The sequence below is a fragment of the Elephantulus edwardii genome, unplaced genomic scaffold, assembly GCF_000299155.1.
Source record: "Elephantulus edwardii isolate Elephantulus edwardi_28Jun2011 unplaced genomic scaffold, EleEdw1.0 scaffold00116, whole genome shotgun sequence".
Taxonomy (NCBI): domain Eukaryota; kingdom Metazoa; phylum Chordata; class Mammalia; order Macroscelidea; family Macroscelididae; genus Elephantulus; species Elephantulus edwardii.
The window spans coordinates 8,839,147-8,855,632 of NW_006399866.1; the positions used below are offsets into that span (position 1 = coordinate 8,839,147).

At 42.5% G+C, this 16,486-nt stretch overlaps 1 protein-coding gene across 1 annotated transcript in view; it reads left to right on the forward strand.

Moving 5' to 3' along the window:
• The window catches only part of GOLGA1 (golgin A1), a 63,455-nt gene extending 49,592 nt beyond the window's left edge, over positions 1-13,863 (forward strand). Inside the window, exons 14-21 of the mRNA XM_006892571.1 lie at positions 5,984-6,073; positions 6,807-6,909; positions 7,023-7,198; positions 7,576-7,710; positions 11,811-11,870; positions 12,373-12,543; positions 13,009-13,095; positions 13,783-13,863. Of these exons, the coding sequence (XP_006892633.1) occupies positions 5,984-6,073; positions 6,807-6,909; positions 7,023-7,198; positions 7,576-7,710; positions 11,811-11,870; positions 12,373-12,543; positions 13,009-13,095; positions 13,783-13,863 (903 nt within the window). The remainder of the gene's footprint in view (positions 1-5,983; positions 6,074-6,806; positions 6,910-7,022; positions 7,199-7,575; positions 7,711-11,810; positions 11,871-12,372; positions 12,544-13,008; positions 13,096-13,782) is intronic.
• The last annotated feature ends 2,623 nt before the right edge of the window (positions 13,864-16,486 follow it).

Consider the following 16,486-nt stretch of genomic DNA (forward strand, 5'->3'; position numbering starts at 1 on the left):
AGTGGTTGCACCATTTTACACTCCCACCAACAGTGAATAAGGGTTCCAGTTTCTCCACAACCTCACCAGCATTTGTTGCTTGCTATTCTGTTAAATTTTGCTATTCTGACTGGGGTGTGATGATATCTCATAGTTGTTTTGATAGAGAGGTTCTTGATAGTAGATTTTACCAATGCATCTCATCTTTTCTATTTCCTGACTGCTAGTGCCAATGTTGATTGTGGATCAAAGCAAGATGAAATCATTAACAACTTCAATCTTTTCTTTATCTGTTGTGATACTTCCTATTGACCCTTTGGTGGGGATTTTTGTTTTCTTGATGTTGAATGCAATCCATATTGAAGGCTGCAGTCCTTGATCTTCAGCAGCATAAGCCTGCCTCAGTTTCAGTGAGCAAGGCTGTATCATTTGTATAGCACAGGTTGTTGATGAGTCTTCCTGCAATACTGATGCCACATTCTTCTAAAGTCTAGTCGAATTATCTGTTTAACATATAGATTCAAAATGTATGGGGAAAATGATGCATGTGTCACACGCTCCTTTCTTGATTTTGAACCATGTAGTGTTTGGTCAACAGCCTCTTAGGCTAGGTCTTCACATGAGCAGATTCAACGTTTTCTGAGATTCCTATTCTTCTCAATGTTAGCCACAATTCAATACACTTTTATATAGAACTTGCTAAATATCCCTGGTTTGTGGGGGGACACAATTGCCTTCTGGTGAGAATCACTTAGGTAACTGAATAGGGGTGCCATTCTTAGAGATATTTCAAGAGTAATTCTAAAATTAAGCCACAGTAAGAAACCCTTAGTGAGAGGCTCTGGTTTTAAAAAGAAAACAACAGTCACTGAGTTGAAATTTGAAAAAATTTGTTAATAGTGCAGAGAACACAGTAGAGTGCATGAGTAGGAGCGAGAGGACAGGTGAGCCAGCTCAGCCACCTTAGTCAAGTCGCAACTCCTCTCAGAGGTACATCTTAAAAGTGAGGACTGAGGGGGAGCTCTGGTGGCCTAGTGGCAAGGAACTGCAACTACAATCCCAGAGGCGAACGGTTCGAATCTACCAGATGCTCTGCTGGGGAAGAAGGGACAATCTCCTCCTGTACCAGTCAGATCTGATTTGACGGTACACGCACATAAAAATAATAAAGTTTAAAAAATTAAAAAAAAAATGAGGACTGAGGTGTTGGGTGAAAAGAAAGAGTATACACTAAAGCGTTATTCAGACATTGTAATTCATTCTATTCATCAGTTTTAACATTTAATATAACATTTGTACATTTAATATTATAAAATCAGCAATATGAATGATTAATTTAAAACCAGTATGATTTATAAACTTTCACTAAAAAAAATTACTGTAATCCCAACCTCAGAGGGTGATGATGGTGACAAGTAAGTTCAAATTTGTATAATGAACACACAAATGGAAGGCATTTATCCAGCTTTTTCAGTGTTCCTACTTTTCTTTCTTTTCTCCTTTTTCCAAGTTTAATTTGCTACAGTTTTTCTAGCTTCTTAAAATGGATATTTAGATCACTGATTTTATATATTCATTTATAATATAAGCATTTAAAACTGAAAAATTTCCCCTGAGCATTAGTTACTCAGATATGTTTTGGTTTCATTATCATTCAATTCAGAGAAGTTCTAATTTGCCTGTAGTTTCTTTGACTCATAGTGTTTTCTAGTCAGATGTGTTCAGGGTCATAGTCTAGTCAGGAGATAGAAGCGACACCTGTTTGAATAGAGTATACAGAACTTTGAACTAATATAACTTTTTAGCCAGGTGTCAAAATAGTAAAAAGATAGCACAGAGGTAAAAATTACAGAAAGCTGTTTCCAACACTAGGAATAAGGGAACAAAGTGAAGAGGCTGAGATTATTAAACTCAGAAAGTAGAGAGGCCCAGGACGCTGATATGCCCCTCTCTGAAAAAGTTTAGTGCACAGTAGGTGTCCATGTACATTTTGAAGGACAGGGCAGAGAACGAGTTCTTCTGAAAGCCTTGTAAAAGCAGATACAACAGCAGCTTTCAGGAAGAAATTGGTGCTGCTGCTAGGAGAGAAAGCATTGCTGAAAACTGCACCAAAACAGGAAACAGGAAGAAGCAAAACTTTTTCTTCCTCCTCTTGCCTTCGAAAGGCACCCTTGTGACACAGTGGTTGTGTATCCATAAGTTTAACCCACCAGCAACTCTGGAGAAGAATGTGGCCATCAACCTCCCTCAAGATTTTATCCCTCAAAACCTAATGGGGCAGTTCTGTTGTGTCCTGAAGACTGGCTAATGGATAAGTTTAGTTTCTTGCTATGGCAGAGATTAACATAGAACCAGCCAAAGAACAGGATGGGTGTGGGGCTGAGTCTCACTTTAAAACCAGCAAACACACCTGTTAAAAATGTGGTTAGTTTAGAAACATTTTCTAGATCTATTTCAATTTAATACCATTTTTGTCAGATAAATACTTTGAAGGATATGGCCAACCTATTTTTGGTGAATATTTCGGTGTACTTGAATATACATATTCTGCAGCCGTTAAGAGTAATCTTTACCTGCAAGAGTAATCTGTACCTGCTCGTGGGCCTTAGAGCCAACCTCCCTGCACCTGCCGGCAGCTCCCCAAAAGTCTCTATTACTTGGAGAGCTGACAAGAGGAGGTGCTGGAGAATCTGTTAAAAGCATCATTTTGAAGCTAATAAGTATCCTGCATGTTGATGGGTTTTATGGAGAAGACTATTATTTCTAGATGGTGACTACAGTTTCTCGTCCTCCTGGCTATGTCCAGTTCCACTTTTCATGCTGGAATTGTTCCACCTTAGAATCTACCATAGGATACTATTCTGTTGTGGGGAAGGGAGTGGGAGAGGCAGGCAGGGCCCCACTACCTGCCACCTACTATCTGCTACCAGCTACCTGACACCTGACCTTTGATGAGAACGCTTGTCATTCAACGACAAAAGTAGTGAGATCCTTTAATTGGCCAAAATGTGTAACCACCACCCTTAATATTGGTGCCTGTATAAACACAGTGACAGCTGCACCAGAAGTTGGCATCTAAGGAGTAGTGACTCTTTTTTTTAAGAAAACTTATTATTTTGTGTGTCTGTGTACCATCAAATCAGATCTGACTGGTACAGGAGGAGATTGCCCCTCCTTGAGCAGAGCATCTGTTGGATTTGAACAACACGTCACTGAGATTGCAGGGCAGCTTCTTGCCACTAGGCCACCCGAACTCCCTAGGAATAGTGACTCTTAAGTAGCTGTCTGTTTTCTCCATCCTGTGGCCCACCCTCCAACTAATAACCTTGCCTGCTACTGTTCTTTGGCCTAAGTATTAACGATAGTATTACAATATGACATAATAAAAAATACTTTGCATGCCTCAGGAAAAACAAGAAAAAGAATAATCTGCAAATATTAATTAGGTCAGACAGAATTATTCAAATCCCATGTATTTTCTGGGATTTTTTTTTCCTCCTTGTGCCATCAATTACTGATGATCGTGCTAAATCTTCAAGCTGTCATTGTGGATTTTTCTATTCTCTTTATTTCTGTCAGGTTTTGCTCCATGTATTTTGAAAGAGGACTCTATTAGGAACACACACATTTTTAATTTCTGTAGCCCATTCTTTTCCCTGAGCTATTTCCAGGTGCCCAGGTGCTGCCCAGAGTCACCTGGTGGCTCCCAGCAGTGTGGGCCATGGTTTCTACTGCAGTAAATCTGAGCTGTGTCAAGGGGAGCTGGAACCCACTGATAACTTCCTTGTGGCTCTGTGGCAATAGCACAGACTCAGGAGCCACGTCGATTTTGGTTCTGCATCTCAGGCTTACCCCAAAGTGGGTGATTTGTAAGGAATCTCTTTTCCTTTCTCTACAGTGATGATAATCCTTGATCTTCAAATCAAGGATCAGGCACAACTACTGAAGAAAATTATCAGACACAATTTCCCAGCATGGATATGGCTTGACTCTCTCCTTTCTGTCCTAGCCTGCCTTCTGTCTTCTGATTGGCCTCCTATCCTTAGACATCAGTAGTCATAGTATTTTCCCTAAACCCCCTCAGAAAAACCTTATGAAAAGGTATGGCAATCTTTTAGTCCTCCCAGCTTGGACATGTAGGATCAGCATTTCATCGCTTGTCTGCTCCTGGAACCTGTTACTTTTCCTCTTATACGAGCAGAACCACTCCTTAAGCCCCTTTTCAGTAGTAACGCATAGTTGAGGAACCGTAATGCTGTACAGCATTGTCTAGGGTATTCCAAAATTTCATAGAGTTCAGGTACCAAATATTGCTACCAGGAGTAGTGATTGTTTTACGTGCCATTAAGTCAGCTGAGACTCAGCACAACCATATGAACAGATCTTTAGCCTGTGCCATCCTCACCATCTCCAACATACATTGTTCCAGTCACCATGTCAGTCCACTTTGTTGAGGGTCGTTCTCTTTTATGCTGACCCTCTACCTTTCCAAGAATGATGTCTTTTTTCCCCCATAGTGTGTGAGACAAAGTTTCATCATCCTTGTCTCCAAGAAGCACCCTGGTTTCACCTCTCCCAGACCTGTTTGTTCTCCTGGCAGTCCATGGGATATTCAGTACTCTTCTCCAGAACTACAGCTCACATAACTAAAGTCAGTTCTTGACATTTTCAGAGGAGCAAAGATGCTGCAGCTTATGAGACAGACAGATGTCTCTCTCCACCCCCACCCCCAATCCGTCTCTGTCTCTCTGCATTAGCCTAGCTTGTGCTGGATCAGTGGAGTTTTCTTAGGGCGGGTTAAGTAGTTTTATAAAACTTGTTTGACTGGAACCAGTGGCCCCACCAGGCCTGTTCTGTTTCCACATCAGTCTGTCTCTTCCCTTATTAGTCTGCTACCTCTTAGCCTTGTTGTCTTTTTTGTTCTCATTCCCCTCTCCTCAACATTGCCACCTCTAGTTTGAGGCACATTACCACAGCAGCACAAGCTTGTAACATCACACTTCAGTGACTACAGGGGAAAGAGGGCTTCTCCTCAGCCTCACCATATGAAAAAGGATTCTGATTGGCCCATCTGGGTGAAGTTGGTGACCAAAGTCTTATTTTGGACAAATTATTTAGGCTAAGCTACTGTGATTGGCCAGGCCTAAGTCACATTTATCCCTGTAGCCATCTTGATTGGCAGTCCTGCCAGAACCATGTGGAATTGCAGGTGAAACTGGGGGGCAGGAATCATGACTCTTACCCAAAAAAAGGAGGATAAACTAGGGAGATTTGTACCTCATATTTTCCCCTGATGTCTACAAAGTTGTGTTACTCATCTGGAAGTTGATTGGCAAGCATGGGCAGCAGTGTCAGGGAAGAGGGCTGTGTATATGTTGTGTGGGGCTGACATTCCCCCTACCAGGAGGAGGCCAAGGAGGCAGCCTTGCTCATGCCAGAAAGTATTCTGGGTGGGACAAACTGGCTTTGACTCAGACAGTTTTGAATCTGGCCATGCCACTCTAGAACCTTGAGCAAATTAATTTTTTAGAGCCCCAGTCTCCTCTCATAAAGGTAGGGTGCTTTGGATGAGCCAGTGATGCTTTGCTCATTAAGCATTCAATACTTTTACTGCTTCCATAACTGGGTTATTCCTGTGCACTGGTCTTTTCATGTGGGCCTCAGAATTGTCTTGTTCTGTGTTCTTTAGAACAGCTCTTCAAGTCCTGACCCTGACTCAACTAGCCTTGACTATGGTACTATATGGGGCACTTAGGGGACAAACAGCCTCTGTGATGTGAGCCTTTTTAGAGAGCTCAGTGGGTTGTACACTGGGAGAGTTAGCAGAGGAAAACAGAAGGCACTGCAGCAAGAGGGCAGCCTGGGAACTTCAGAAAGTGGAAAGAATGTTTGTTTTATCCCACAAGACAGTTCTCCCTCCACAGGGCTTCACAGTAGTTGTGCAACTAAAGAAATGTGAACAGAGTTTTTTAGCTCATTTTCCCACCTGTTTTCTGGATTGTAGGAAGAATGGAGCCAGAGAGAAATCGTGAGTGTGGCAATGGCTCAAGCCCTGGACGAGGTGCGGAAACAAAGGGAAGAGTTCCAGCAACAGGTACATCCACGTACCTGTAGGCCAGCCTATCTCCCTGCTCACAAGTGGCAGAGATCCCCTCTAAGGGGGAGTGTGGTGGGCAGAGTCGTAGAGATGCTGTCAGCCATATGTGGTGTCCAGGAGGTAGGGAGAAATGTTACTAAAAATAACAAAAAAAACTTTACAGGATCTGCTTTCTGGTTCTGATGACCAGCTACTGTTAGATATAAAATCACCAGCCTCCTGGGTTCTAATTCTGTGAGGAATTCCATCACTCCCCTCAGGCCCAGAGGCCACAGTAAGGCTGCACCGACACTTTGGATTAAGCTATTAATAGCAGCAAATGTGGATGCTCACTTTGGAAACAGATTCCTCTACAGGCCTCAGGACTTGGGGTTAACTGCATCTGAGGCGTTTAGGATCACCTCTAGGAAGATTTCATGTCACCCCATGCAGAGTATGACAGAGGCAATCAGGTAATGGAAGTTAGCGTTCTGACAGCTTGCTGGATGTCTTAGCCGAGCTGTCACATCAGTGGTTGGCCCAGTGCAGGGAAGCAGTTCGAAGCCAGTGCCCTCTGCAGGGCTCCTTCCTGAGGAGACGTGATTTCTACATATGCATGTTATCAGGGCAGGAGCTAGCTTGGGTATGTTCTAGGCTGCAGGCTTAAAAGATGGATTCATAGTGCAAAAATTGAGATTTCTTTTTGGAGAATGGGGCTAACCTCCCCTCAAACTGGTTTTCTGTCACAAAGGCTGCTGACCTGACAGCAATAATCAGTGAGAAGGAGCAGAGTCTGGAAGAAAAAACTAAAGTGATTCTCCAGAAAGAGCAGGAGATCCTCCGGCTGAAGGAAGGTAAGGAGCCAGCCTGTGCTGAGCAGGCCCACTTTTTCCTGCCTGAGACTTGGCCTAGTCACAGAGCCACATGGGGTCAGCTCACTGTGCACCCTGCCCTCTGCCTGGCCTAGGTCATGACTCTGCCCTGCTGCAGATGCACGAGATGCAGAGTGAGCTGGAGGCCCTGAGGAGTCTGAGAGCAGAGGAGCCCGGGGCAGCTGCTGCACCCGAGGACCTGCGTGGGCTGCCTGGCCTGGAGCAAGGGCCAGCGCTCTCGCTCACTGAGCCTCACGTAAGTCCCATGTCTGTGGCCAGGCCCTGCGGTGGGTTATCAGTGTGTTGGCAGCTGCAACTCAGGAAGAACTATAGGGTCTTAATGCAAGTCACCTTCTCCTCAGCATTTCTTTAAGGTGGAGAGTCCCATGGTATATGGCAACACCTATTGATTTCCAGATGGGAAATTCTTCTTCTGAGCAAAGATATATTGCTGGGAAAGTTAATTGTTCCTTTGGAGAGAACTAGACTAAATCTAGTGTGTATTTTAACTTTAGTTTCTGGCTGACTGCCCACTTGAGCATACCAGTCCACACGACTAGAATGAGTCTGGCTCCCATCCTCATGTACCTGTGGCTTGGCTTGAGCAGTAGTTGTCATGGCTTCTCACCTTGCTGCACTGCCCTACAGATGACTTTGAAGGACACTGTGTACCAGCTTTCAGCTGTAGAGGGAACACCAAATGGTGAAGTTGGAACCATGGATCTAGGGCAGCTGCAGAAGGAAAAACAGGACTTGGAGCAGCAGCTTATAGAGAAAAACAAGGTAAGGAAATCCTTTGTCTTCTTACATCTGCACCCTTCCTCTGCCTTTATGTCTAAACTAATTCAGTGCCATCTTAGAGGCTTCTGCTGGTTCCCTGGGCATGTTTTAAGAGAGATAGTATATTACCCCTTTCATCAAAAGAGCTTCTTCATTTTACTAGTCAGCTTACCTCCTGTACACTCTCTCTCCTTTCCCTCATCCCCAGCTCAGTTGAGATGAAGTCTAGTGTATGAGAGCCTGAGCAGCTGGGAGCGGGATGAGTGTTAACCTGTACAGTTTCTGGTCACTTGGTAGAGGTTTAATAAATGGCCTGATTCTCTCCACTCTGCCATATGACTGCACCTATAAACACAGGAACTCATAAGATCCTGATTTTTTTGTGTGTGTGTACCTTCAAATTGGATCTGACTGGTACAGGAGGCGATTGTTCCTCCTTCTTCAGCAGAGCATCTGGTGGATTTGAACCGCGCACCTCTGGGATTACAGTGCATTTTCCTGCCACTAGGCCACCAGAGCTCACCGAGATCCTGATTTTTAATATAAAGTTCACTGTGCTTGCTCCCTCATTCTTATTTACCTTCTTATTATGAAAGACAGGATTTATGATGTGCAAAAAGCAAATGTGTGTCTCAGTGACTAAAGCAAGCATACATGTAACCATCCCCTCAGGCAGGAAGCAGAAGGTCATCAGTAGTCCCCCTCACATCCTCAGTCCCTCAACAGTAATCACTCTCCTGACTTTTCTAGAAATTACTTCATGGGTTTCCTCTCTAGTTTTAACTACTTAAGCTTATAAATCTAAAATCTGAAGTTTTTGTTTTGCTGAGTTTTGTAATTTCATATACACTCCCTATCAGGACCTACCATCAGTTCCTCCTCTAGCCTCATAGACCTGATATTCCTTCTTCCCTGGCCAAATCCCCATCCGTAGTCACTCACTGCTTTATTGAAACTTGGGCTCCCTGCCTTTCTTCTTTCTGTACTGGCAAAGCCTCTTCTCTGGTTGCATATAACTCTTGCTCTGCACTGGCTGGTCTCCCTTGAAAGAACTCCTATCCTCCAGGGAGCCCCCATTCCACCCAGAAATCCTGCCACGTTTTTTGGTGGACCATCACATTCCATTTCCACTGATTACAACTTCAGTTCTCCCTTCTCTTCTTAGCCTTCAGTCCCTCCTCTTCCACTAGTATTTCTGCATTCTAGTTCACTGAGAAAATAGAAGCTATCAGAAGAGAGTTTCCAACACCCAGGCACCCTGGACACTGGAGCCCCTGCCTACCTTCCAGATACTGGGGTGGACGCCTACATCATCACCTCTCCTACCCATTGCTCCCTTCACTGCTGTCTTTTCTCTCTGGTCTGCATCGTCATTTTTCTCTCTCCTGGGTCATTCCATCCACTTATAAGCAAGCATGCTATAATGTCAATCATCTTAGAAAGCATTCTGGACCTCACTCACTAACTACTGCATCTTTCTCAGCTGTCCTCCAGAGCAAAACTTTCTAGATTTCCTGTCTGTCTCACCTTCTCTTAATCTCTCTTTAATACAGCCCAGTCATTCTTTTCTCCCAAGCCCATCAGTGACATCCACATTGCCAAAGTCAAAGATAAGTTAATGGTATGAAGCGGAGCTACAATCCCAAGAGCACACAGTTCGAATCCACTAGCTACTCCGTGGAAGAAGGGTGGAAATTACTGCCTCTGAAAACCCATGGGAGGGTCAGCTGCAAGTTGGTTCTGACTCACAACAGGGCAGTTTGACCTCTCTGTAGAGGTCATTTCTCTATCTTTATAATATTCCCTGCCCCTTCAACTCTTCTGATGGTTCAGTATCCTCTCTTTACCTCCAAATACTGGTGGTCCAGAGCTTGGAGCCATCTGTCAGTCACATGCACACTTTTTTTTCTCGTTGTGTACCATGGAACTGGATCTGACTGGTACAGGAGATTGCCCTTCCTTCGCCAGAGGAGCATCTGGTGGATTTGAACCATGCCATCTTCAGGATTGCAGTGCAGCTTCTTGCCACTAGGTCACCAGAGCTCCCTTACATGCACACTTCTTGATCTTACCCACAGCCATGTGCTGCGCCTGCCACATCAATGTCTTCATCCCCAGGAACTGTGGCTTTCTGGATCTGTCTGAGCCATATCCAAGTGCCTATAAGGCACCTTAAATATAAAATGTACAAAACCAGACATCAGATTCACATGCTTGCCTGTGTCTCCTGCAGTCTGTCCTGTCATCCTCCACAACCTTTCTTTGGCAGCCAGTATCCAAACTATCAGCAAATTCTCTTGCCTCTGCCCGCAAACTATACACGATTAACTGCTTCTCATCCTTACCACTGCCACTCCTTAACCCAGATGACCATTATATTTTCTCTGGAAAGTGGTATTAGCTTGATTTCCCCGTCACTGCCCTTTTCCAGCAAGGCCTTGCTTTTCTGTGAGTATATCAAGTTTCTTCCCACCTTTGGGCCTTGGTACTCCTACAGCCTTTTGCCTGAAAGGTGGTCTCCTCTGTGGCTCCTGCTGACACCTCCCCTCACAGCCAGAACTACTTATCTCCCTTACCTTGCTGCAATATCATAGCTCTAATATCTTCTGGTATGCTGCATATTTATTGACCAACTTTTTTCTTTCATGAGGAAAGATAGTTTATTGCTGTTTTCCCAAACTCCAAGACTTTGTCTAGGATATAGTAGGGACTTGGGTCAATATTAATTGAATGAGTTAATGAATAAGGGGGGGGGGACCCAACAAAAAATAAATTGAAACAACTAGGTACCATTTAAAAAAATTAAGTGTTGGAGGTAGTTTGAATGTTATGTTTCTGTGGTAAAAGGTGTCCTGGTCCTGACCCAAGTAGTCTCCTTCCTCAGGAGACAGTGAAGACAGCTTTGCTGAGGAAACAGTGCTTAACTTATCACAGCTTCGTTTAAAAACTGGAAACTCCAATTACAGTAAAATTTATCATACTTCTCCTAGAGTTACCGTTGTTTAAAGTTAAAGTTAGGAAAACTATAAAAAAGATATCTTAAAAATTCTATCTATTTGATGTAAGTATGTAAGCACGGATTAGAAATACACAGGAAAAGAATTTTCTGATATCTTGCAGTTGTGAAACTTCAGAGAAGATTTAAAATTTTTTCCTATATTGCAATGATTATAAAAACATTTTAATTTGGAAAATGGAGTAAAGTATTTCTAGTGACTAATGGAATGTTAGTAAGTTACAGTAAAGGCTCATAATACAAATAAATTCACTAATTATAGTGCAACAATGAATGAATGGAAACCCAAAATCTCTGTAAATGTTTATGAAAATTAATAAAATATAATTATAGGAAAAAAAAACAACAAATAAATTCACTAATTAAAAATATATAAAACTCTAAGAGAGGGTGAAGGAATTAGGAAGGTCCAGTGGGGACCTGAAAAGACAAGGATAGTGAGCTTAAATCAATGATGATTAATTTTATAAAACAGTGTACAGGAATGATCATATGAAACACAATGTATATGATTTTTGTATGCAAACCATTTTAATGTAAAAATAACTTAAAAAATATAAAACACCAGGTTGGTAGAGTTATGAAGAAAATCCATGATTTTTTATACTGTTCAAAATTAATGTTGTAGATTACAGTATTTTAGAAGAGCAATGAGTACAAACAGTAAATTTTGACTTATTTTCTCTAGTATCATAGCACTATTTATATTCAAAAGATAATTCTGAAGAACAAAAATACACGGACAGAGTCGCTTATAGCTGTGCTCCCTGAGGTGGCAAGAACTGGACGTGGTCCTGATGACTAAGCGTTGGGGCTTTCACAAGTTCCATGAAAGGGTTTGTGACAACTTGTGTGCTGTGTGGGTTCAAGACCTGAAGTGCAAAACATAGGATCACATACGGAAAACAGCCTGTAGTAGTAGGCAAAGGAGTGTAAAAACTACCTGTGAGCCTCTCAGGAACAAAGATAACTTCTAACAGGTGTATCAGGGACACGAGATGTCTTTTTGTTCTGTTTTCCCTTTGTACCTTCAAGGTGATGAAATGGGCATTTAGCAAATATTATTTTTTGTGGGAATTTATCTCAGATCTTAAAGCAGATGCAGCAGAGAATGCTGGAACTCAGAAAGACTCTGCAGAAGGAACTGGTGAGTACTCATAGCCCTAAGCTTCCTTTCCATTGTCTGTACTCTCCCTGCCTAATAATGTCCCCTTGGCCAGTTGATTGAAAGGGGTGTCTGGGAACTCAGATGCTTGTGTGACCCCAGGTGTGTGTGATTCACACAACCATCTGAGTTCCCAGACACCCCTTGGGGGTGTATTTCTTTGAGCCTGTGTCTTCATCTGAAAGTGGAGGTGTCTCACACCTTAACACTTATCTCGAGTTTGTACATTACCTGTAAAGTGCTTGGCCCATGTGTCCTTGACATGGATAAAGGAAATGTCAAATGACCTCTCCCCCTCCTCTAAGCTGGCAACTGAGAGCCAACTTTTGCACTTCCTTCCCAGGTGGGACCCTTCCCTCCTGTAATGTCCCAGATGTACCATGGGAACAGTAGGTGATCATAGCGTGGGCCAAGTGAACCTTCCATGACATGATAATGCAGTGTCTCCAGGGACTCAGTGCAGTCTTACTTTTTGGTTTTTCAGAAAATCAGACCTGATAATGAGCTCTTTGAGGTCCGGGAGAAAACTGGCTCAGAGGTGCCAAACCTAGCCCCATCTGTCACAAGTAATACTGACCTGACCGATCCTCGAGAGATCAACTTTGAGTACCTGAAACACGTTGTTCTAAAATTCATGTCCTGTCGAGAATCTGAGGTAAAGATCTTTCAAGTTGTCTAGATATTGTGTTGTCCCAGTCTTGTGTCGAACCACATGATATTCTTTCTTCCCCCCTCACATTCCAGTGTGGACATTTGGTCATTTCTTCAGCTACCATTAAGCATCCAGCCAGGGAGAGATTAGATGGGAAACTGGCTCCTGGCACGCGATATGGGCTCCACTTCCAAATCCTGTCTTGGATGCCAGGGCCAGAGCCCATGGAAATGATTCTGCTAGCATTCCCACATTCTGCCAAAGAGCAGGATTGCTGCTGAGGATACCCTTTAAGCCTGCTGGTCCCAGAGTAAAGGGGGAGTGGGAGAAGGAGACTTGCAGTTCTTGCTGACTGCAGGAGTAAACCCCAGGAGCAGAAATAAAGGAAATGCTGTCATTGAGCCCCCTAGTCCTTGCTGTCCTCCCCCTGCCACTAAGCCTACGGCAGTCAAACATACTTTGTTTCAGGCATTTCATCTTATAAAAGCCGTGTCAGTACTGCTGAACTTTTCACAAGAAGAAGAAAACATGCTCAAAGAAACACTGGAGTATAAGGTAGAAGTCCCTATTCTGTTGTTCCAGCCTCCAAATAGAATAAATAGCCTCAGCCCTGGCAAAGGAGATAGCCCTCTAGAGCCAGGCACCCAGCCAGAACTGCACTGTCAGTTTAGAAGTGGCTTCCTCTGGTGGCCTAATGGATAAGGAATTGTGCTGCCAAACCAAAGACAGGCATTTCAGATCCGTCAGTTTTCTGCAGAAGAAAGATCGCCATTACCTTCTCATGCAACTCACTGTCTCTGAAAAACCCCAGGATGGTCAGCTATTATGTTGATTCCAACATGGACATCATGAGTTTGAGTTTTGGTAATAAACTTCATTCAGCCAGTATTTAGTGAGGACTTCACTGACCCATCTCATCTTCCAAAGCATTTTCATTGCTCTTACTTCATCAGCAGCCCAGCTATGGACTAATGTCCAGACTTGTAAAGAAAAAATCATTGCATAAAACACTGTAATTAAGAAAAAATTTCCTGATTCCACTACCTCACTCTTGTCAACTCAGCCTTTCTGTCTCCCTTCCACAGTTCGTATGAGCTGTTAGCCCTGCTGCACATTGATTACTAGAACAGCCAGAGTCAGGATATATAGAGGATGTGACAGCCCAGAGATGGGGAGAGGGTTGCTGTTTCTTCTTGACCAAACCCTGATTCTCACCTGAAAACCTTTTGTTTTCAAACACAGATGTCGTGGTTTGGCTCCAAACCTGCTCCCAAGGGCAGCATCCGGCCATCTATCTCAAGTCCTCGGATACCATGGTCTTAGAAATGTCCAAGGATGAAGCTCCATGGGTTGACATTTTTTTCTGTGAAAAGAACTCTAACATACCAGTCTGGGTGGGTTTTTAATCACCATACCTGCAGTATTTTGTACAAGCGTCTAAACATTGTTTACAAGACTTAAGGCCCACTTCTCTGCAGACTGACAAGAGCCTCAAGAGATAGCTGATCCTGTCATCCTAGTCAACAAACTGGAAGGTCCCAGCACTATCCGGGTTTCCAGTGCTGCTGAAATCCCAGCTCTGGCCAGCACCCCCTCGTAATACCTGAATCCTGTAAGTGAATGTTAGCATCTAAAGCTAAAGTCATCAGCAAGGATGCAACCATTCATCATGTAGCGCTGGAATGATGGCTGGCCGGCCAAGCCCACCTGCTTCTGCTACAGCCAACTCGGGAGAGATGTTCATTAAAAATTCCCCTTCGAGAAGAGGCTTCTTACCCTTCCTTTCAAGACATCATTATTTCACCTTATCTCCGAAACCACCTACAACTTTGGATGTACACATCTCTAAGTTCCACTCTGGGGCTAGTGTGGATTAATGAATGCACAATTTTTGGATGTTATCTCTTTTATTTAAAGAAAATTAGAAAAATATATGAAAAGATAAGGATAGTACCAAATACACTCAATTGCCTTTTAATGAATGTACTGTCTTGGATAGGTTGCTGGGAAACCATTTTAAACTACTTTTTATAGCTAAAGTTCTTCACTACTGTAAACATGATTTCTGTATTATAAAATCCATTTAACTTCTTAAAGGAAGATGAAAGCATAGAGAGGAAATTATTCTAAAATGGGATTCGTGTCTCTTTGTAATTTAACTAGCATTCTGTGGCCATCTGCTTCTCTTTGAAACACTGGTATTTTATTTGCTTAGGTCTTAATTCTATATTGTACTAACACTTAAGCAAATGCTAACCACATTTTTTCTACTGTTACGGGACGGTCTGGCATTTCAAACTAACAGCAGCTGACCCTCCACTAGCCTTGACCAAAACTCTGGAAGCAGTCTGGTCCTCGTGTGCAGAGCCACTGCTTCTCCCTATAGTCACACATGGATGCAGCCAGTACATGGCAGCTTATAGATGGCTCTGGTAATAACTAATGGAAAACTTGAATTTCCTGTTACAGAAAAGGGAACATACTTGTCCTGGATAAGCCACAATACTGAATCTGAAGGCAAATAATTTAGTCATAGTTTAATGAAAATTTTGCTGATAAATTAAAAAAATAACTGATGCTCCTAAATTTACTATCAGTTATCCAATGATGTTCTTAGTTATGCTTAAGGTTATAAAACAAGATTTGCTGTTAACCTACCAAATTACCATGAACCTAGGCATCATCACCTTTGTCCCAACTAAAGCTCTCTGCCATCCAAACGAACCATTCTTTCGTTAACTACCTCCTTGTGTAGCTTTTTCCGTATAGATGTCTATTTTTTTAGAATGCTATTTTCCCTTCCCCTGGTGGGCATATGAAATCATTTCTGTATCATCATTTTGACAGGAAGTCTGTTTGAAAAGTATTTTCCCTTTTTCATGTTCTAGGAGAGTTCCCAAAGAGGTTTGTGTAGGTCAAGGCTTGCCAGAACAGCTCCAACACTCCTGTGGAAGCCAGGCCCAACTTCTCAGTTTTTTCAGCCCTTGAGCTGGTCTTACACATACCCCCAAAGTCCCTCGCAGTTTTCGGTGTGGTGGTGGGGCTCAAGCTAAGTTTGTACTTGGTAGGGAGTATTCACTCTTATTAGGCTTCCTCCTGCATGGTGAATTTTCTTCAGCTTTAAGAGGAAGAATGGAGTAAATATTCTAAGTGATTTCATGCACTTTGATTTGTATAAAACTTTCTGTGATAGAATATATATATATATATATATCCCTTTATATGAACATTGGGTCTTGATCTCTCAATACTGTAAATAAGAATTGTATTATCTGAAACTACTGTAGAAAATTCATTTGTGGTGCAATACACTTTTTGATTAAAGTTCTTCAATCTACATATAACTAAAGAGTTTTATCTGACATATTTGGTATGCCAATCTCAGGGCCAACTTCTAGGGCTGTAGAAAAGAACCTCCCAGAACTGGGTTGGTGGACATAGGTAATTTAATGAAGTCCTTGCCCTAGTCCTACTTCTCAAGGATGGTGGTGGCTCTGCAAAAGAGCTGTAGGGGTGGAGTACTGAGTCCCCTCTTGGATTAATAAATCAGTATTCTAGGCCCATATGAGGGCAAAAGCTTCAGGGATATAAATGGAGTCCTTCAGCAGAATGCAAGTTGCATTTATATAGAGCATCACTGTTTGTAGTTAGTGTAACATTTCTTTTACATGTACAGTATGGCTGTTGCCTGTTTTAGTCTTCTATATTTAAAAAAAACCAAACACCTCAATACAGTGTCAAGAGTTCTCAAAGCACAGTGAAACCCCTGACCAGCATGAGGAGGTAATCACCCACCAAAAAGACTCACAAATGCGTCTACACAAACTGAAGACTTTAAAAGCCTGAATCAATTATTAAATGTTTGGCACTTTATTAAGTTAAATGAGCTCCAAAATTACATATAAATCAAAGGAGTAAGAAACAATAAATATTCAGCGAAACACCT